A 23084-nucleotide genomic window follows, 5' to 3' on the forward strand; every position below is an offset into this window, starting at 1 on the left:
GAACGTTCAAGGAAAACATCGTGAGGAAACTGGCTTGCCTTAGACCCAAAAAGTGCGGCGTGGGTCAGGCACAGAAGGCTTATCACCTACTTGCCTATTAGATGAACAAATGATCATGTAACAGATTCAAAAACCTGATGCCCAGACCTAAAAGAGGTCGTGGCGCTGCTAATAAATAAAAAACTGTAGCGACATCAACAATCTACGGCTACAGTCACTGTGATGACGACTGTGATAACCTGAATAGCGCTACCAAGGTTATTCCGAACGGTAAGGATATAATAAATCTTCTGGACCTTTCCATCACTGGATCCTACAGGCCAGTCAGTGGTTGGAATGGTCGAGGATCCTCCCTTTAGGTCGGAGGAAGAACCTGCCTTTCCCTATATCATGCTATACGGTATTACTCATCACAGAATAGTGAAGGGGCATAAAGAGTTTCAATTTTTGTGATTTCTCAATGTATCGGAGCGAATAATTGACTTGTAAGCCTCAATTTTAAAACATATTTTCTTCTTGTCTTATACAAAACCGACCGAATTGTGTCAGCATTAAGGAATGTCCCGTAATGATAGGACTTCAACGAATAACTTCTCTCTAACATGTCATATATTCTGATGTCGTATTGTATACATAGCAATAATAATGAGCCTTTATTCATCCACGTCTTATTGATATACAACGATAGATATAACTAATTTAATACTCTTACATGCGGCCCCTGGCCGGAAGAAGGGCTCTTCCACACGATTTAATTTTTTGGAGTCGTCATCATTCGTCTTCCCTTGTTCCTCTTGTCCAGTCCATTTTGTGACTGTTTGAGACCATCCTGTATAATGGGCTACGTATCTAAATGTAAATTACTACAACCCTTTTAATTGCCAAAATCCGATCCAAAACCGATATATATATATATCTATACGAAAATCTATACAACATAAAATCATTACTTTCACCTCTACGTTTGATACTATTAAATCACCTCTTATCCAATATTAAATATGACATAGGGCTATCTAGCCCTATGTCATATTTAATATTGGATAAGATAAGACATAAGTAAACCAGTTGCATCCCTTGTATTTTTTATGTATTGTGTTATTTGTGTTTCTTTTATTTTTGCAACGAAGTGTGAATAAATAAACTTTAAATAATGAAATGTTGTTTTTAAATATGTTTTATTAATTTTATTTAAACTATTTCTAGGTGGCTGTTTCGGTTCTACTCAAAAGCGAACGATCGTTGGTGGCTGGGCATGGGCGTGGTGTTTCGTTACAGACGTACAACGTATATCCCTTGAGGTAGATAATGATTCATTAAAATTACATATTAGTGTTAACACTTTATTGTAAGGAGGAAGAAAAACCCCAATGCAGTCGAAAATAATGCACAGGAAATTTTCTATCTTTGAGCGTAATTAAAGTAGCGTTAATAAAACACGCGCTATCTTTCTATTGATATTAAAACATCGTATTTATATTATTTATTAGATTATAAAGATTTTCAGGAGATATTAGATTCGATACCTGATAAACGGATAATTGCATTGCTCAATTTATTGCCGTGAAAAATAGTAAATCCATTAGTTTCAGACCTATTTCCAGATTGATTGTATGATATGTTTTATATCCAGGTTATGACTCTTAACCCCATGTGTGAGTACGTGGAGACGGCCCAAGGTGTTCCATTGACGGTGACTGGTGTCGCCCAATGCAAGATCATGAATGAAGACGAGCTTTTAACTACCGCCTGCGAACAGTTCCTTGGCAAATCCGTGAAGGAGATCAAAATGACAATCCTCCAAACTTTAGAGGGACACCTACGAGCTATATTAGGTAAGTTAATATCTGCTTGATGACCGTTTGCCCATTGTTGATTGTAAATCATAATAATCTTATTTAGATATGTATTTCGTTTAACAATATGGGTTGGTATCGTGGTATATTGTCTGCATTTGAAGCCTAAATTGAATGTGACAGTAAAATAAAACAATATAAACAGGTATAAGGGATAAATAACTGTCAATATCATTCTCGAAATTTATTTGGTTGCAGCGCCATCTATAGTCATAGAAAAAAACTGTTTGAAGCTACGACAACAAACTTTAAATAGTTCCCCGTATACAGTGTAGATGGCAGGAAATTCATAACTTGATGTAAAGTATTTTAGAGTACGAGAATACAAAATTATTGATAACTCATTCAATATAATTTGAGACAAGACGAAAGTACTTTAATATGAATATGTAACAATCCATAAGTCTAATACCAGTTCTCAACTTGACTGTGACCCAGAAAGCAAACTAAAACCTCATACCCTTGACCAAGTATCATCGATGTATCCGGCATTTCCGGTGTATAGCTTTTAAAATGAAACTGTCTTACCGGTCAATACACACGCATATAATTCGTGGTCATACAGAATATATAAATATTTTCGTGTCCAATTAATTACATGTAAAGACAACCTTCCTTCTTTGTTTTTTTACTCGATAAAAACAAAAATCCGAGTGGCGTTACAACCCAATGATTTTGGCGACAAATTACAGCAGCGGGAGTATATAGCTTCATAGCTTCCCTTACATATTTTGTTTTTCTCAGGATATATTTACCTTAGTTTTTTGGTGTCAATAAGATCAATGAAATAAATATATCATTCAAATATCAATAAGCGTTAACTTAGACCCAAAGTTTTCGTTACGAGGGAGATTTCAGGACTTAAACATATCATAGTTGATATTGTTTTTAAACAAAAGAAAAACGTTAATTTTCGTTATAGCTGCGCATTTTAATTTGAAACATTACTTGTATATTTTATGAAACAATCCTTCAAAGATGGCCTTCCTATCTTAGCGAAGGATTCATGAGTACGTGACTTTCTCTGAATATGGATGGGCATTTAAGCTAAAATGACTCGTAATTCCATTGAATAAGGCTGGAATTTATGGGACTTTACAGATATTTACTTTGTTAGTAGCGTTTGAAATGCAAGAATAATGCAGATATGGAAATGTGTTCGTGTCTTTGTTCATTGATCGAAAATGTATTACTTCCGTTGTTGTCTTAGGGAAATTACTACGGGCTCTCTACGAACTAATAAAAAAAGGTGTTTGTAATGGGCGAAACCGGTAAATAGAATTAGTAAATGTCGAGAATTGCGAAAGCCTTCTTGTACTCTATTTGTAATTTTTGTTTATAACGAAATAATATTAATGCTATAGCCGTCTATCAGATTGTTTTTGTTCCATTACAATTGTTATTTGTACCAAAAACAAAAAAAAAACGAAATAAACATTGCGTATTTGTTCGTGAGTAATATAGTTCTTTCTCAAAGCTTTTAAATGATGAAATTGTTTGCTATAGGTGACTCATAACCAAAGGGAAATCCAGTCGCAATGTTGTTGTACTCAAATCCCGCGCAGGTTCTTCAACTATAAGAACTAGTTAGAAAAGGCCGCTGACATTTCATACAGACAGACAATGACCACGGATAAAAAAGCAATAAAGTATGGACTTGATGCAACGTCAAGTACAAGTTGTGTAAGAAAATACATATTTTTGTAACAGCAAATAACAATATAACAGGTACATACAAAACGAATTCTTAATATACTTTTTTTCTGTCTCCAAATCACTTAACAGATTTTACGATTTATTATAAAAGAAAAGGCCTTAGGGGCCAGCTGTTCAAGAACAGAGCGTACTATTCCCCGAAAGGTCGGCGACTCATCCGCAAGCCTCGTGGGCTGTTGCAGGTGTCAATGGTTGGCGGTTATCACTTTAATCAAACAGTGCTTCCTGTCACATAAAAAATATTACCTTATTCAATATAAATAAAATATATATCGCTTCGCACGGCCAAACATTATTTTTGTATAGAAATACAAATATTTCCTCATTGTAATATATGTAGTAACTGGATATAATTAGTATAACTCATTAACTCAACCTTTCTGAAGAAAAACCGTTGAAAATATACCAAGGTTCATCAATAATATAAGAAATAAACTTCTAGAGACAGTCCGGTATTTTATAACTGCCAATGTCCATCCAGACTTCGATGTTTTGTTCCTCTCGTTTCCAAGATTGGAACATCAGTACTACTGTTCCTATTTCCGCAGTATTCGTAATAACGAATATTATATATAACGAAAACAATAGTTTTCTCTTTGTTCTGTATTCATGATTACAATAATTAACGTTTAACATATTATTTATTGTAAATACTTGCCTTCATTCACAGTCAAAGCTGGGACTTTATTCTATTAATATTATAAATTGTTTGAGATATTTTATAGTACCCGTTGTTGAAGTGTTGACATAACGCCGTCGACGTAAAATTCCACTATCTTTGTGTTTTTAGGACCGTGTTGCGTCATATTTCTTTTTTATACCCAAATGGTGGTAAAGTGAGGTATTAATATAGTAACTAAAACAGTTTAAGTGAAATAAACAGTTGCTATATTAACAACGTACAAAACAAATCAAAATAATTGTTGTAACTTCATATGTTTTTTGCTGGCCCCGCGAGCTTCATAATGTCTTAATATTATTTTTTACTTAGTTACAACATTAGGACCATTACCTGTGCTACCCAATACGGACTGTTCGCATTAATGAGAATAAACCTAAGTAATAAATAACACTAAATTCTCAATGCTTATTTTATATTTTTCAAAATTTTGTCTCCATAAAAGCTTTAGAGTTCAAGGTTAATGTCCGAATTTTGCGATTTAATTTTATTTATATAGATACGTTATATATTAAAGAATTGACTAGTTATTTAAATTATTATCAACACATAAGAACAGCTAATTTTATGATATTACAATGTGTTTGTAATTAAACGGCTGGTCCTATTTTGATGAAATTTTCGTGTATGTTCAAGTAGATTCAGTAATGGTTTAGATTTACGAGGTTTTTAAATTTGAAGTTGTTGTCTAGGATGTACGAATATACGAAGGTACGCAGGTTCGATTATCTGGCTATACGCAAAGGCTATAAATTGTTTAAAAGGCCGGCAACGCACTTGGGAGCCTTCTTGCAATGTGACTGTCCATGGGCGGCGATATCACTTAACATGAGGTGAGCCTTCCGCTGGTTTCCCCCTCATAGTTTTCATACCTTATATTATTGTCTGGCAATATAACGAAAATATTAGTTTACTCTATATTAAGCGGACCGAGGTTGAACCTTTTCACACGGATTTTTTGTCTGTCTGTACACAATGCGTGCCTACTATCACGTAGGCCACGGTGAATGCCTTTTACCATGACGTCAAAAACAATTCCCTTTTACTAGGTATAAGTTTTGTTAAAATCTATGACAAATTGTAAATGGCTTGACATCTGAACGTATCTACGTTCAGATGTCACTTAAGTCTCGACTCATTCAGAAGCGAGACTTAAGTGTGACTTCCATATGACAAAAACGTTTTGGATTTTCAAATGTGCTCGTCAAAGGTCGTGCTTAGTTTCGTTTCTGAATCTTACTTTAGATAAAACAGCGTAAGACTTATTACTTACATTTAGCGTTATGAATACCTCTTTATGGGTTTGAAGCAAATCTTTACTGAAAATTTAAAAATACCAAAAAACAAATACCAATTTGAGTTGACAGAACAATTGTTGAGATCAATTCTACTACTGCTGGCAACCCTTTCGGATTCTGGAGACACTGTTGGTCACTTTTTATGATACGTCGTCGACGTATGAAGATAATAAATTCGCACGAACATCACTGACACGACAAGACGGTCTTCATCGATAAGTTCCTAATCGAAATAATAGAGTGACGAGTATTTTAAACACCAAATATTATGTGTCCAATTCATTGCGTTTATTTTTATTATTTAAAAAAAAATTGTCACATTCAAATCAATAATTCTTATTGCACTATTTTAACTTTAGTTCTTATCTGTACTATATTTTTTTTGATTTGATTGATTTAGTTTATATGTTAAAACTAAATCAATCAAAAAAAAATTGAGAAAGAACTACCCTAGCGATGGAAAGAGAAGGAAGCCAGGTGTGGAGTTGGGAGGACGATATGAGGATAGGACAGATCAACATTTGGAGGTCTATGTAGAGAGACAAGCTGATTAGTTGTAATAATAGTAAATTAAAAAAAAACAGTAACAGAGGCATACTTTTATGGTATTAATAGCAGATGTAAATGCCTGCTATTACATAGGCTCACACGTAACAAATTATTCAAATTTACGTATTATTGACGTATCTAAGCTGTTATCTGAAAACCGGTTAATTATTTATATATCCCTATTATGGCCCATGATTCTAGTTTGAATGGCGCTGAGTTTTAATTAAAATTTAGGATTAAGTTTTATTTTTAATTATACTTGAGATATTTTATTCAAGTTTGATTACTGCTTTAATAACTCTGTTATAATTAAATGTGTAAAATCAATTCCGAAAATCATTATAACATAGTTATTCCAACAATAATATACAGTATATATGTAACATAACATGACTACGAGGTGTCGATAAAACTATTTTTAGTAAAACTCCTTCTAGTCGAGGAAATGTACAAAGTAACGGGGGAACGTGGAGTTTATATTGCTAAGGACCTTCGCGACTTCAACATTCAGTGTCGATCATTTGCGTAATACTGTCTTGTGTATCGAATTTTGTTGCCATTGCTTTCACTGTCAAATATATTAATTGTTTTAATCTGTGTTGTCTTCGAACGTTAGAGTTTGAATTAAGAATCTTATCGCAACTGTAATCTGTGATCATATTTTTTATAAAAGAGGAACTTATGAAAATAAGTTTAAATTTGGAATACTCAATTGTAATCTAGTAAAAAATTTGGCGCGCTTTTTTGTCTGTGGCTTTTGTTCATATTATTATAAAGGTCATGCCAATTCCCCAGTGACTTAGTGTAATATTGAATTTTAGTTTTTACTATGTCGCTGCTATGGATGAGTGTTTTTAATATTGGATTGACTGTTGGATGTACTTATGTTGTCATTAAAAGGTAAGAAACAATTTAGTAATTTTTTTAAGATTTCATCTTTAAGAATAAAAAAAATATTTGCCAGTTAGCTTCAGTGGCGATTAAATTAGGACACGATACGTTATCATCGGAAATTGAGTTTTATACAGAGTAACATAAACCTACGACCTGAACTTGTCAAAAGCCTCTATTTACTTTCTAGTACCTGTTAAAAAGATTATTCTTACAATAAACGTCAATTAAAATAAGAATAATTATTTTGGAAACAATTAAAATACATAAACATTATTACTCACAACATCTTTGTTTAGTTTACAAATCTATAGTAAAAATCTGAAGAACGCCTTTTCAAATTGTCTGTCTGCCTGTTCAATTATTTCCGTTTTGAAATATGTTCACGAACAAAATTTTGATTTTGTTACCTTATATACGTTATACCTTACCCTATAGAGTTTCGTTTAAGAATGGGACCGAGATATTCAAGTTTATTTTTTTATTCTTAAAAAGGATATATATTCTATATATTAACATATATAAGTTTTGTTACGGCATGGTATTCTATGTGAGTACCGACCACACCACATCACACGCTATGTTAACCTACATATAAGATACTCAAAAGACGCACTTTCTTAGCCCAACGCTTTTTCTCTTTCAGCATTAATCACTTTCTTAAAAGCAAAATTTTCACGATCGATTCAAAACTATCAACAATCACTAACATTCAACATACAATCTTAAACAACATCTTCTTAATGCTGATTCAGTATATATTTTTGTTGTATAACATCAGTTTAATTTAGAGATGCATCGATACGCCTTTTTGCCGATACGATACCGATAAACTTATGGCAATATCGCCGATACCGATACCGATGTGAAATGTTGTGCATTAAAATTAAATTAAGATAAAACATATCAAGTTTGGTTAAAGTTTTTAATTTTGATTAAAAAATATAAACAGTCACAAACGTTGAATAAGGTTAAGTGATTAAAAAGAAGAATTAAGAGTAATAATTAAATTAAAATATAATAAATAACTGTTAATAATTAATATTAACATTAATAAGATTTTTGTAATTCTGCATTTTATTTGATTTGGTATCGAAAACTAAACTACGCGCAATGGAATACGCGGATAAAGCGGTAATTAAAATATCGCCGATGCCGATATATCGGCAAACGTATATATCGGTATCGGATGCATCCCTGTTTAATTGTAAAATGAAAGTGTTATTTAGAAATGATTGTCAAATACCGTTAAAAGACGAGACTAGTGCACTTTCTTTTTATCTTTTTATTAAAATATCTCAAACTCCTTCGTATAAACCATTTGTATAATTAATGAAAACAATCCAACAGGCGCCAGTAACAATAATGTTATTGCAGTCGTTCAGTCTTGATCTAGAACAAGGAAATACTGGGACAATAAATTTCCAGCATGTTTCATTGTTAGGAAAATATGCTGCTCTGCTAAAGTGTTTCGGTCGGTGTTTACATTAATATATTTTCAACAATTTTGTAATACGTACATATTTGGTCATTGAACAATTTGCTACATATGTAGGTATCTATATATAAAATATGCCTAATAGTCACATATCTTATTTCAGTATTTATGAAAATTAATTTTTGATAGTTCTACACAATACTGGAAGTGAGATCGATTTAGAAGTCGATACGTGTTTATGTGATCTGTTTTACGCAATAAATAAAATTATTACTATTATATCAGTAACCAAGAACTTGACCTTATCTCACCTTAATGATCCAATCACGTTCATCTGAGTTCATTACACTTAAGAGAATGAAACTATAATTATTTAATACCAATATGTTGCCTTAAATAATTTAAATCTGTAAAAATAACATTAGGGCAAATTATATCTATTAATATTAATGCAATATTGGACTCAATAGTACAAATTTCAACCCTATTTATTATTTTATCAATAGCAGCACTATAATTCTATGTTACATTAAGTGTTTATAATAAATTAGTTGGATGAAGGCCTTCAAACTCTTCCACTTCATCACTACTCTTAGCCAGTCTTTTCCGCTCTTATAATCTTCCTAGGTTTCTAGCTCTTTTCCACCCACAAGGCCAATTAGAGTAAGAACTTTTTATCCAATATTATGTCATAAATATCCAGACGTATCTGTGAATGACAGTTTCATAACCGAAAAGGATTGCGAGCTGATTTATTCGTCTAGTCTTCAAACTTGAAAAAGTTTGTTCTATTATTAATCCCAGATGTGAGAAATGGCCGTCAATTTGATGTGTAGTCTGTGGACTTAAGCAATGCGTCGCTTTGACAATAGTACAATATTTCTGTATATATCTTAAAAAACCTCCTTTGGCCGGTCCTTGGAATCTAGTTCATCGGGTTACACTCCATATGCGTCAGAATAAAATAGATTTTCTGATTTGTAATTTGTAAACGATGAAAACTAATAAGTTTTTTGATTCTCAGCTAGAAAGCTATTCTTAACATGAAACTTTGAGCAAAGATAATAAAGATTCTTTTAGGTGAAATAAAAACGGGGCGTCGCGGACATCTATATCTTGACTTTTGTATTAAGTAATGATGTCTGTTGTTCCACAAACTAGCTGTTTAGAAGGTAGTTTTGCCGCCACCTCTATGCAGAAACAGCTACCTACTGAAGTATTTCTGCACTAAGGGGCCTTCAAGAAAAGAGTACCAATTCTTAAAAGTCGACACTCGCTAGCCTTCTGGCAATGTTATGTTATAAAAATAAAAAATACATATAATGTAAAATTATAAAATTGAGATACCTATGATCGATGGCACGCGAACATTTCCAATTTGAAGAGAGAATTTAAAAAAAAGGAAGTGAGGAAAGTCTAAGTCAATCTAAGTTAAATCTAAAGTATTAATAAAGATAAGAGTGTTAAACGTTTAACGAGTTTTCGGCGGTCGTTTATAACCTCGTCAGGTGTGATCTATCTAAATCTTAAATCATGAATATTTAATAGACTTCTCAAAATATCACTTGTAGTATATGAAATATTTATTTATATATTCACGCCTTTCTCTCGAAGGGGTAGGCAGTTCACGGATCTCTACTTGCTACGGTCATGACCTCGCTCTTCATCCACATGCATGCTCGTCGTTAAGTCACCCCCCCCCCCTCTCTAGTAAATGACAGATATGTATTACAAAATTAATGTAACGATTGGTATTATTATTATTTTTAAACAATGTATTATTAACCGTGTGATACTCGCGTAATATATATCTAAAGTATACTCTTTTAGAATTTTAAACGAAAGACTTTTCGTTTTATTAATGATGACTATGGCATTGCAACTTTTTGATTGGGTGATACTGTTCGCCAATGTTAAAAAAGGTGACGTGACGTTGTCGTATTACATTTTGGACCACGTTAATCGTTAACGTTTTATGTATATCAATCAACATTAGAAAGATTTATAAATCCCAGGTGTCACAGCTTCTCTGCATCTCCCGTACCAGTACAGAGATCTGTAGGAACCGACACAAACATGGTATGTAGTTCCTTAGTACGCCCGCAACGTTGACAAAAGCTTTATTGTCTCAGTTATTGACACATCCCACGTAGCACGTACCTGCAAAATCTATGCGAACGGATTGTTTAGGAACTTCAAGTAAGAAATAAAAATGAAATAGATTTGAAGCCTGCGTAACCAGGTGGTTCGACATTGAATATCTCAGTCAATCAAAGTACATAAATGTCTATAATAAAGACTCTTCCATGTAAGGGATTGAAAAAAGAACCTCGGTTCAGAAGCGAGTCATATCCCGTTTGTCAAAAACTATTTGACATATGGGAGTAACAACAGATCGCGCTGTCCTTTCTGAATCTTTAACACAGAAAGTGTCGACTAAGAAATGAAAAAAAAATTGCACAAGCCCACCAACAGAGGCCTCTTCACGTAAATCTTGAGGACACCTAGTTCCTAAAATTATTGAAATAATTAAAACTACACTTATAGTTACTGAAACTACACTAGCTCAAAAGCCTTGATGTTTTTGAGGCTACGCACAGGAACTCTTATGTCATATACGGTATCTTTGACAACTTGAAAAAGTTCGTAAAACATTTCGGTGAAAGGGTTGTTTTCGAATGAAACTCTCTTTAAATGCCTGTTTTATTTTCATTCGTGTTGGGTCAACACGATATCGGTTTTCTTGTAAGGATTTCGTTATGGGATCTCGTTTAATGAGCTTCGCGATTTATTTTGCGACCTTAGTCCTTGTCCCTAGTCCGAAACTCTTACTTATTTTGTATATACGATATTTTGCTTCGACACTTAAATATTTATATAAAATATATATCTATATACAACCGTTTGTTAATTGATATTTATTCTTTTTAATAACAAAACTTTTTCGTTGTTTGATGGTTCACCACTTAGGCCCAAGATTAAACATTTTTCATTCTAGGTAGGTCAATAGTAGACCTTGTTGTCATGTGTGTAACATCATTATTGATGCAACATCACTTAAAATTTATATTCGTTGTCAAACACACTTTAAAGAAACTAAACAATAATGAATAATATTGCTTCTAAATACTGTGTTTATTTGTAAAGCTTACGTGTTCATTCTGTATGATTTATTGGCTTTAATATTAATGCGTTGCAAAGTGCAAATTATTGCGGAGTATGCATATGCAGAGAACTCGCTCCGTGATTACGGCTTACACTTTGGTCCATCTGGTCCATTAGATTTTATTAATCTCTGATAAGCATATTTTAGTTATCAGAGAATAATTAAAACAAATTATTTTTTTTAGCAAACTAAACATTTCAGGGGGGTTCAACCAGTAACATCTGTAATTCATCTTTCAGCATTTATAGAAAAAAATAGCAAAAACCCATAAAAGTCAGTATGGAGTTTCATTTACTTAATATTATTTCGGTACTCTACCTCGATTAGCTCGATTATTTATATTGGATTATACCCGCTTTATATTGGAAAGCTGTAAACATCGCTTTTCAATAGTAACATTGTGAAAACTCCATTGGGAGTTCAGTCCTGCCGCTGCCGTCGCGAGCGGCGGGACTCGGCTTCGCGGGATTATCGATTTTCCTGGTTTAATGATAAATTATCTGAAAAATATTAATAAATATAATATCAAAATAAATGGCTAAAACCTGTAAAAAGTGATCAGTTGGAAGTAACGTGGAAGTAAAAAAATATAGTTAAGAAGAAAAGTTTTTTTATTCGTTTGAATTGTAATATGGATTTTTTTAGATGGTCATGGATCAATATGTCATAAAGTCACAGTAGTAAATTGGCACTTTTTATATAAATTTAATATATTTATAACAATAATACTCAATCGGTAAAGAAAGTTGTTCGCTTTAGTCGTGGTGAAGCAAATTTATTAGATTCGGTAAACTTCGATGTTAGCTTAAACAGAGTTAGGAACCTCAATAATATTATTCTCTTTAATCGATTAAACTGTTCAATATCTCTTTGCTTACACATCAGTCTTTTGTTTTATTATAGTAGTTATATACAAATCAAAGATAGATACGGCAAGTTCCCCTAAGCCGACATTATAGTTTTCCCAATAGGCTATAACTACAACATTCTGCCGCAGATAGGTGATTGCATCTTCTGTTATGTATTTTAGCTTATGTTATTTCCATTACATACATAAATTAGACTGATAACATTAAAATACCAAAACTCTTATTTTCTATTCTTGCTGTGCAATAAAAACGATTGTACGTAATAATAAATTTTAATAAAATAATTATCTCTAAAAAGATTCTTGTGACTAAATATGTGTAAAATATGCTTAAATAAGCTTTAATATTCACGATTATTATCAAATGTTTATTTGTATTAAGCAGTAGCCTAGTGGCTTTAGGGTGTAACTCTCTACCCTGAGGTTCGATTCCCGGTTATGCACGAATGGTTTTCCTTTTCTAAGTGCGCATTTAACATTCGCTCGAACGTAGAAGGAAAATACCGTGAGGAAACCGGCTTGCCTAGGCAAAATAGTGCCAAAAAGGCACATATACAGAAATCTGAGGTCCAGACCTAAAAAGGTTGTAGCGCCACTGGTTTGTTTTAAATACTATTATTTAAATATGATCCAATATCTACACTTTTCGTATTTCTATTTTACTAACGTAATCCCGCACGTTCGGTAATTCATTTCGTCCAAAATCCATTTGGACATCTTACGAATAACAATGTTGCTTTGTTTACGGACTGTGTTATGTTTCTTTTCGTTCTACTCCCCTGCCATTGTGTCAGTCTTCAAGGACTTCAATCTCTTGTATTGTTCCTAAAAAGAAAATATAGTCATGGCAAAATGTTTAATTTATAGTACATTTACTAGGTCATTATTTAGATGAATGATCTCCTTGTTCTGTCATGTTTTACAACGAAGTGTAGGTTACTCAATCGGTACAGAGATGTAATAAATAGTTTTTCACTAGGAATAACACTTTATAGTCCCCGCATTACATCGTTTGATTGTTTTAATTTTTTAACTTTAAACGAGTTGTTTAGAATACGATACATATATTAATTTATTGCTTGTTGCTTGCTATATTCATACTCCTTGTACAGTACACTAATTAACAACAGTTCTTTGACAAACAGCTACTATGAATATCTGTTTTATAACGTCTAAGTTCGACCCTGTATCCGTAATCCCACTTGAGAATTATCGTTTTAAAGGAGTATTGAGGTCATGTCAAGGACGTTACTAATTACGTCTTATCGTGAATATTATTCTATTAATATCTAATTAAAAACCAACATGCCTAAGACACAAACAGTCACAGATAGAAGGTGGATCACCTGTTTGCCTAGTAGGAAAAAAATATCACGAAACAGGGTTGTCACACGAGATTTTATAAGTATACATAATTGTAGTACATTTCTTCATAACAGTCTAAGGTCAAGTGATCTATTGATCTTTCCTTTAGCTTCAGTGACTACTGAGAAGGGTTTATTGATTCTATGTTATGCCCTAAGAATAAAGCAGATTCTAATTATAACTAGTATAACCAAATAAAGAGGTTCGTACTTGTTAAAATCAAAATGATAACGATCTTGCCGCATTTTTATCAAATGCAGAGATAAATACATATATCATGACGGAAGTGTTTGCCACGCAGTGTGCGTATTCAGGAGTCTATTTAGTATAAAATTTGCACTGATTACGACTTGACATATTGTTCGCTTGAACCGGTTATTTTTATGATCTATAAATAATTGTCTTAGACATTCAAAAGAGCTACCTATTAAAAACTACATATTTATAATAAAGTGTTCTGAAGTTTATCCTGACTAAACAAGTGTCTTCGTATTGCCAATTTGATGTCTTCCAAGTCGTTTTAGTGTTTATAATAATGGAAATGCTTCGATTTGCGCTTATTCCTATCGGGCTTACATTTGGGCTGACCTACCTTAATGTTAAAAAGTGAGTATTTAACATTTATATTCATTTCCAACACAGTACGTTAGTTCAACGTATACGTATAAGAATCGTAATTCAGCGAGGAAATTCTGCCAGCATTACAGAGAGAGATTGCCACAGAGACCAAACTTTTTAAATTCGTTTTATTTTATATTTTTAATTATTATTAATGTGTTGAGATTAATATACAAAATGCGATAAATTTTATTTTGTTTACAAACAAGTAATTATTTATTTAATGTTTGAGGGTGTTTGAGATGAAATTGGAAAAAAAAGGTTTACATTAAGTTTATGTTATAATTATATCTCATACTAGTACACCTCCATAAGAGAGAGGCTTCTTTCAAATTCTTTCACTTGTCTCATGTCATCTTCGCTACTATTCACCAATATTTCCCGCTATCTCTTTTATTCTATTATGGTTATAGGAATCATCATCATCATCAGTCATTTTTGTTCAATTCTGACGGATTTTTTTTTATATTCGGACGTAGAAGAGTGGCGGAGAGTTTCTTGACAGTTCTTCTTGCCCACTCTACGCCTTTGACTTGCGAACTGGTACTAAATGTAAATTTAGAATGAATTTCTTTAAACTTATTTTCTGTTGACGTTCATAAGTGTACTTGGTTACCTATGTGAATAAAGTTAGTTTGAGTTTGAGTAGGCCTCCTCCATCTTCCTCCAGTACGCCATGTACTGGCCTCTCTGCATCCCCTGGAAGCCAACCGCCTTGACGATGTCTTAAGTCCACCTAGTCAGTGGGCGGCGCGCGGTCTTTGGTTTCCATTCAAGGAGCCTGCAGGTCCATTGGTTCTTGTCCATGCGCGCTACGTGGCTCGCCCACCGCCATAGATATTGCGACAGCCCAGTTATTGTAGTAGTAAAAAGTTATCTCAATAATTACGACATTTCTTAACAATGTTATGCATTCAATGTGCAACTATTTTTATGAATTGTTGATTATAATGAGAATGGCTTTTCTATTAAATGTAATTATTGTTCTGTGAAGATAACGTCGCAGGTAAAGGAATTTGTTAGAATTGTTATCGGCTACTAAATGTTAACCGTTATAGCTTTCCATCTCCAACACATTGAGATGTCAGACCAACGACTTACAAAGTTATGAAACCAAAAATCACAAATGTGCATCTCGAACAATCTTAGTTATGGAGTAAAACCTCTATAGAAAAAGTATTTTCTATAAATTCCGCAGTGTCATAGTTTTTTACAGATAAACTAACTGGAACGAATTACGACTGGTATTTCGGGTATTGAACCCGGAACTTGATCAAGGATCAATTGATTAATGATCAAGGGAAAATCTGTCAGGTTTTGATATAGTAATTAAGGAAATCTAATTAAATCCTTTATGTGTAAAAACCGAAAAGTTTTCAGTATGCAGTGTTCTATATTTGAATTATAACAATGTCACTAATGAGACACATTTTTATAGCGTGATAATGAGAGGTTTTAACATTACATTTTTAAAATGTTTTTTATCATTTTAACGCTACAAAGTTTGTGTAGTAACTATTGCTTCTAAAAAACAATTTATTTATTACTCCAATGTGGTATTTACATTTACATAGAAAAAATAACTCAACATTAAACATTAAAATATTCACAGAAAGAGTAAAGCTTTTTTACAGTATAGGAACTGACATGAAGCAAACTTTTTGTCAGACTTAACGGACAATTAAAACGTCTGTTAATCTATGAAATTCATTAATTATTATCATACATTGTGTCATGTGTGCCGTTTTCGAGAGGTTAGTTTTCGCTGAGGGTACGAAGTAGTAGTAGCACACATAGTGGTTACAGTAGATTTTGATTTTTATTCTTTACATATTTATATTACAAATCATTAATCACAGCCTGACATTGCTGATATGAATCATGCCAGTTTTATGGAGATACGAAAGTTAAACTACGTAAATGCTATTAATAATGAAAAGAAAACAGTTAATGTGAAAAAAATAATAACTTAAAAACATTATGCTTACTTAGAAACGTTTAGGAATGGCTCGTTACGTAAATTAGAGGAGAACGTGTTGCCGAAATTTTAGGCATGTTATAAATTAGGCTCTTCATTCTTCAGAGGGGTGAAATGCTGGATTCCTTATCAAAATGGATTTAGGCCCAGCGATGTTGAACAAGCGTAGCGTTCTACTGACTTACATATTTTTTTATTAATACAATGTACAAAGAAAACTGGTAATGGACCTCAGAAACCACGGTAGTTTAATTTTAGATACCAAGTTATCAATGCGTATCTTTCCCACAGGAACTCTTACAGTAGAAGAGGTGTACAAGGACAGAGACCAGTTCGCGGGTCTGGTTCGCGAAGTGGCGGCTCCAGACGTCGGTCGGATGGGCATAGAGATCCTCTCGTTCACGATCAAGGACGTCTACGATGACGTGCAATACTTGGCCAGCTTGGGCAAGGCGCAGACTGCGGTTGTCAAAAGAGACGCGGATATTGGAGTAGCACAAGCCAATAGAGATGCTGGAATACGGGTTTGTTATATATGCATTGTAATAGAATATTAGATGCTTGTATGGTTAATCGGCTGTACAGATCGTTATGATTCGAACATAGATATATATATTAAAGCGACACCCATCATGTATTTTGTAGAACGAGCAGGTAATAGAGATATTTTCAATCAATGCGACTTGCCTTAAAGGCCGACAACCCACCCCGCTGTGCAGGTGATAACTTTATTCTAAGGGTTCTAGCTGCTGCAGTAGGTTTCGTTCTTTTTTATATAATTACATGTGTTTTTTTTATCAATACCTATATATAACCTTAAGTACATATATCTTACATATGCTCTGATTCGATCCAATTAATTCAATCAAAAGCTTCAATAAATTAACGGTTTGTTTCATTTAAAGCATATAAATTATCTTGACCTAATTATTTTCTTTGTTCGTTAAAGTAAATTCAACATTAATTACCGGAAGAAGACAAAAATACTCATAAACAAATGTTTCTTGGGTTAAATATAAGCAATTATACAAAATAAACAACATTTATACACACAAAACACACAAAATAATAATAATCAAAGTGTGTAATGTCTGCGTGCCTTGGTAGTAACTCGCCCTGGCTCAGCATTATGCTGTGGAGCAGACGTTTTCCACAGCGCTGGTAATTCTGCCAGAGACCACAACAGTTAGTTTGCTCCTCAGACACAAAATAAGAAAAGTAGGATTATCTTTTAACTAATAAAGTTCAAGACATATAGGAGAATTCAGGAAGTATAATTCAGTTCGAAGCTTAGTAAAAAATCTCATTAAAAACTAATACAGAAACGTAGCTATACGGATCGTAACTCTATGTAATGTTATATAAATGACTGAGAGAAACAAAATGAATGAACTTTTTATATATGACTGTGCAAACGGTCTTCAGCTTTCTACTAGGAAAATATTTTATTATATATAGTGAATTGTACTTTACAAACCTAAAACAACAAGGGCCATTGTCATTCAAATTAAGGCCAATGTCGTTTGGAAAATTGGGTAACTAGGCGTAATGGAGTATTAATAGGTCTATTTCGTCTTTGATCTACTTTGTTGTAATTTGAGATATACTTATATGTTTCCGGGTTCACTATACACGAATATATTCGTTATAAAGTATACCTAGGTAACACTGAAAATGTTTAGAAAATGAAAAACGGCTTAATGTAGAAAGTTGCAATACTTTTATTGTTTATCGAAGTAATCTCCGTCCCTCTCTACATATCGTGCGATGGAACCAACGAAAGAAGCAATGGGCCCATTCTTCCTTAGGGGTCTCTTCTATGGCATTTTCGTACGCTTTCACCATATATTCAGGGACCGTAAAGCGAATACCAAAGCGAGTACCTCGAATGTTATTTTTAGTTCTTGGGAATTAATGAAAGTCGCAGGGCACCAGGTCAGGAGTGTATGGCGCATGACTCATTATTTCGACACCTGCCATAGCAAATATTCACCAGTCCATACGAAGGTCTTTCTGGTTGTCGGTTAAAGTATGGGGGCAAAGCTTCCTGACGCCTAAATGTTCGCGTAATATTTTTTGAACTTGGCTCATACCAATGCCTAGGCTTGCCCGTATCTGCTGATAGGTCACTCTCTTATCTTCCTCTATCATGCGTTGCACATCACTGATGTTATCTGCAGTAGTCGCTGTTAAAGGACGTTCCTCACGCGGATGATCATTGACATTGCTACGTCCACGTTTAAACTCGTTAAACCAACTGTAAATAGTGGCACGAGATAGGGCTTCATTAAGAAATGCTAATCGTAGCCTATCATAGCTTTGTTGTTGAGTAAGTCCACAACGAAAGTAATAATAAATCATTGACCGAAAATTTTCTCGCGTTAGGTTCATTTTCACGTGTAACAAGAGTTTAAGATTTGCCGCCAATTCACAAAAACAAATGACAAATGAATGCAATAATATTCTACATCAGGTTACCAAAGAGTTCTAAAATTGAAATTCGTAAAAACATTTCATTAGCAATGTTTCTAACTGGTCCGTTCTAAACATTTTCAGTGTTACCCACGTATATTAATAACATATAAAAGGAGTTTTCTGTCCGCCAGTGCTGTTAAAGATTAAAGATATTTTATATCCGTCATATTCGTCCATTTTTTTTATAGAACAAGGGCAATCGGGCAGAGATTACCTAACGTTAAGTGATACCACCGCCCAAAGACACTCTCAATGCCAGAGAGCTTTCGAGTGCGTTTCCAACCTTTTAAGAATTGATACGGTCCCGAAAGAGAAGAAAGAAGGCTGGGCAAGCGAAATTAACTGTACTCTAACTTTTTAATTGATAGATGGAGTTAATAAATGTCCATTTTGTTTAATGGTGACAGATGAGACAGCGTTTAGCCTAATGAGGAATTGTGTCAATTTCAAATTAAATTGTAGAGATTTAACTAAGGTTAAACTGAACTTTTCCAAAAATTATTAATTAATGATAACAATATATTTAATCTTTCGTATGTGTTATTATAAATCACGTCTATATGTTAGGCCTATATAAAGTGAACACGTATTGATACCAGAATATCTGATTCTAAATTCTAATCACCCAAAGAAAATTCCTACCCTCGCATAAAATATAACGGTTATCGGTTTAAATATTGATTTTTACAAAATTACGTGCGAAAAAGATTTTAGATTGAAACAAAATATTAAATTCTAGTAGAAAGTTTAAAATTACTAACACATGTTGGTTGGTTGGTAATGCAAATAGCTCCTTTCGATTCGATTCGTTTCTAAATAGTTATCAGGGATAAAAAACTAGGGGTGCTAAAAACTTTTAGGCTTAAACCTCTGTATCTGTTTCGTGACCATGTGCTTTTTTCTAATAGGCAAGTAGCTAATCAAAATTATTTGATTTTATTTTTGTGATTTCCAGGAAGCGGAATGCGAAAAGAACGCCATGGATGTGAAATATTCAATGGACACGAGAATCGAAGATAACTCTAGGCTATTCAAGCTGCAGAAAGCTCACTTCGATCAGGAAGTCAATACTGCTGTAAGTAGCTTTAATAAAATTGCATATTAAAAATAGCTATTATAAGATAATAAAATGCATAATATTAGACAGTATTTGTTGAAACTAAAAAAAAACATTTTAAATTGGAATATTCCGAATTCTGATTATAATAAATAATGTAAATGTTTACCGATTATGTCAATGTATTATATGTAAAATTAAAATTGAATTTAATTAAATTTACGTGTCAAAAGTACCCCGAAAACAAACTTTGGAAAGCAGTTTTGACAAATGACCGGGAACTAATTTCAATTCGATTCATTCCTAAACGACGATTCGAGAGTTTTTTTATTGCGTAGTATGAAGTTTATGTAAGAAAAAATTATAACTATTTTACTAGAGAAATAAAATAGTGGTAGGTGGTAGGCGATCGTAATCATTTTTTTTTTATTGAAGATGTTTTAGAGCGAGTGAACGCTAAGTCTTGAATACTAATTATTTACGACTGTAACTGTAAATAATGCTAAATTATATTATGTAAATGATTTTAAATCTTCAAATTTTATTTTGTATGAATTTACAAATTTTATGTTGACAATCTTAACCGCCTAAAGAAAAATCAAAATAAAGCGATTCAATTTTCTTTCTCTTCCTACCATGCCGTAATCATCATTTTACAGAATGACACAAAGAAGTATTTAACTTAAAATAGTGAAGAAAACTGATTGGACACTGAATAGTGCCTTGAAGGACTTTGATAGCTTTGTCTATAGATTTTGTCAAATTTCTTGATACTTAATTATTTTTTCAGAAAGCCGAGGCCGCTTTAGCTTACGAATTGCAAGCTGCGAAAATTAAACAGAAGATACGAAACGAAGAGATTCAGATCGAGGTCGTTGAGCGTCGCAAACAAATTGAGGTAATGTCTTACCCCCTTATTTGTAAAAAATCAGTCGCTCTGCTATAGCTAAAGTATTTGCCTAGTATCTGCCGTCGCAGCGTAAACACAATTTGTCTGAAATGGACGAAAGATCACTCTAGTATTTGTATCTAGGTCTATGGTACAACTTTAGTATTTTAATTAATAAAGCTTTTTACAGAAATTAATTATAATTTTGTTTGTTCTTGCATATCGCTTGTTACAACTAAAACATGTCTTTCTTCTTCTAAAGTCAGATATTTTTTATCCACTCAGGTGGAACAACAAGAGATTCTACGCCGAGAGGAAGAGTTGAAGTCAACGGTTCGTTTGCCTGCTGAAGCAGAAGCCTACAGACTACAAGCGATCGCCGAGGGAAAACGGTGAGATATTATAAATTTACTAAATCATACGAAACTAAAAGAAAAATGCGAAACTAATATCTAAAACATTTATGAACAGATTTTGATGAAAAATTGGTTTTTTTCCCAAAGTTTCTTTTTTTGATATCCGAGGCGGAAATGCATTTGCGCATCACTGCCCCTGTTGCAGGGGTATGTGGACCTCGATCCACACCAGAATCTCAGAGCAATACGAACTATTCAAGTAGTTCATACAAACGCGTTACAGAGGTTCCGTAGTGTGTGTAAAATTTATGACGTCATATTTTCTTGTTTTTAAACATTTTTTTAAGACATGAAAGTAAATACACTCACGTTGGCCTTTTGTTGCTGGCCATTATCATAAAAACGGCATAAAAACTCTGTTGGTGGTGTGCCGGACGAAAAAGTGGTGGGCCAGGATTTGTACACCTAGTCTCAGAAATATGTTTTGTTTTATGGGACAGGAGACAAATCACCAGGTCACTTTAAATAAATTTATAACCACCCATGGACACCTGCGACGTCGGGAAGCTAGCAGGTGTGGTGGTGACCTTTATCTATATCTGTTTTGTGATAATATTTTTCTTAATAGACAGGTCAACCATCTAGTTTTCTCATGATGTTTTCCTTCATCATACTAGAGAGCGTTTATTGTACACAAAGAAGGAAAGTTGGGTTAATTGGTGATTCGAACGCACGAGCTAAAAGAGCGTATTCATAAATGTCTTTAAATCACTAATTGAATTGATGGTTATTTCAGTACACAAACAGTCGAGTCAGCCAAGGCAGACGCGGAACGTATCAAGGTGCTTGGTCTAGCTGAGGCCACAGCTATTGGGGACGTTGGTAAAGCTGATGCTGAGAGGATGTTGGCAAAGGCCAGGGTCTACAGGCAGTATGGAAATGCAGCCATCATGGCCTTGGTTCTTGAAGCTTTGCCGAAGGTAATTTTGAAGTGTAGAATAGGCAGGTCCATTTTAGTAGTAGCTTAGTTTGAAGGCCTCTTGGAATCCTTGAGAGACACAGCAGACACATTTCTGCTTCAGAATTATTTTTGAAGTGAAACTTCTTTATCGGCGTTGGAAAAAAAAATACCGTCATATTTTTCCGTTACGCGCCATCTTTTTCTTGTCCCTACCACGGTTGATTCGAAGAGATTCGAAGCCATAAGAAATAATAATTCTATTACAATTAATGAAATTCTGTAATAATCTCAGTAGTAATCAGGTACTATGAAATAATTGTATTATTGGTATTATATTATTAGTCTCTAATAATAAAAGCCTTTTGTTAATCTTTATCTAATTTAACTTTATTTAACCAATTTCTGTAAAGTTGCATATAGTAGAAGATTTTTCGAAAAAATAAGGTCATAAAGAAGTTTCACTTCTTACGTATGTACACCAGTGCACGCACACATTTTTTTATTATTTCTCAGTTTTTACCACCCAGTTTTTCTACGCCAACTAATCTCAGGAGCTCTGAGTCACCATAAGCAGGAATACGTAGCATACAATTGTAAAGCATCCCGTGTGTTTGAACGATCATCCTTCATAGATTTTGAATTACGTGTCTTTGAAATAAAATAAAGTCGCTGGTACTATAACCTAATTCCGCACAAAGCCTTTACGAACCGTAAATATCTATTTCACGGGCGTTATTTTACCTGCTTTCTATCGATCTATTTAATTTAAATTTCAACTAGCGCATTTACTCTGTAACTTTCTTCTTCTTTCGATTTTTTTTTGGCATAAAGTCAAAACTACGAAGTGTAAGATTTTTTTTAGTAAAAAATCTGGGTTCCCAGCTCTTCAATAACAACGTTAATAACTGGCTGGCCTTATTCTCT

General features: G+C 33.4%; 1 protein-coding gene across 3 annotated transcripts in view; it reads left to right on the forward strand.

Moving 5' to 3' along the window:
- The window catches only part of LOC123709392 (flotillin-2), a 158305-nt gene that overhangs the window by 133000 nt on the left and 2221 nt on the right, over positions 1-23084 (forward strand). The window contains exons 2-8 of one of the 3 annotated variants that reach the window (XM_045660695.1): positions 1207-1301; positions 1634-1835; positions 16714-16946; positions 19853-19972; positions 20745-20852; positions 21129-21235; positions 21996-22179. In XM_045660695.1, the coding sequence (XP_045516651.1) occupies positions 1207-1301; positions 1634-1835; positions 16714-16946; positions 19853-19972; positions 20745-20852; positions 21129-21235; positions 21996-22179 (1049 nt within the window). Of the gene's footprint in view, positions 1-1206; positions 1302-1633; positions 1836-6881; positions 6999-14207; positions 14433-16713; positions 16947-19852; positions 19973-20744; positions 20853-21128; positions 21236-21995; positions 22180-23084 lie in introns of those variants that run through there. The other 2 variants (XM_045660696.1, XM_045660697.1) reach the window with 2 other exon arrangements.

This window comes from Pieris brassicae, chromosome 5 (genome assembly GCF_905147105.1).
Source record: "Pieris brassicae chromosome 5, ilPieBrab1.1, whole genome shotgun sequence".
NCBI classification, from domain to species: Eukaryota; Metazoa; Arthropoda; class Insecta; order Lepidoptera; family Pieridae; genus Pieris; species Pieris brassicae.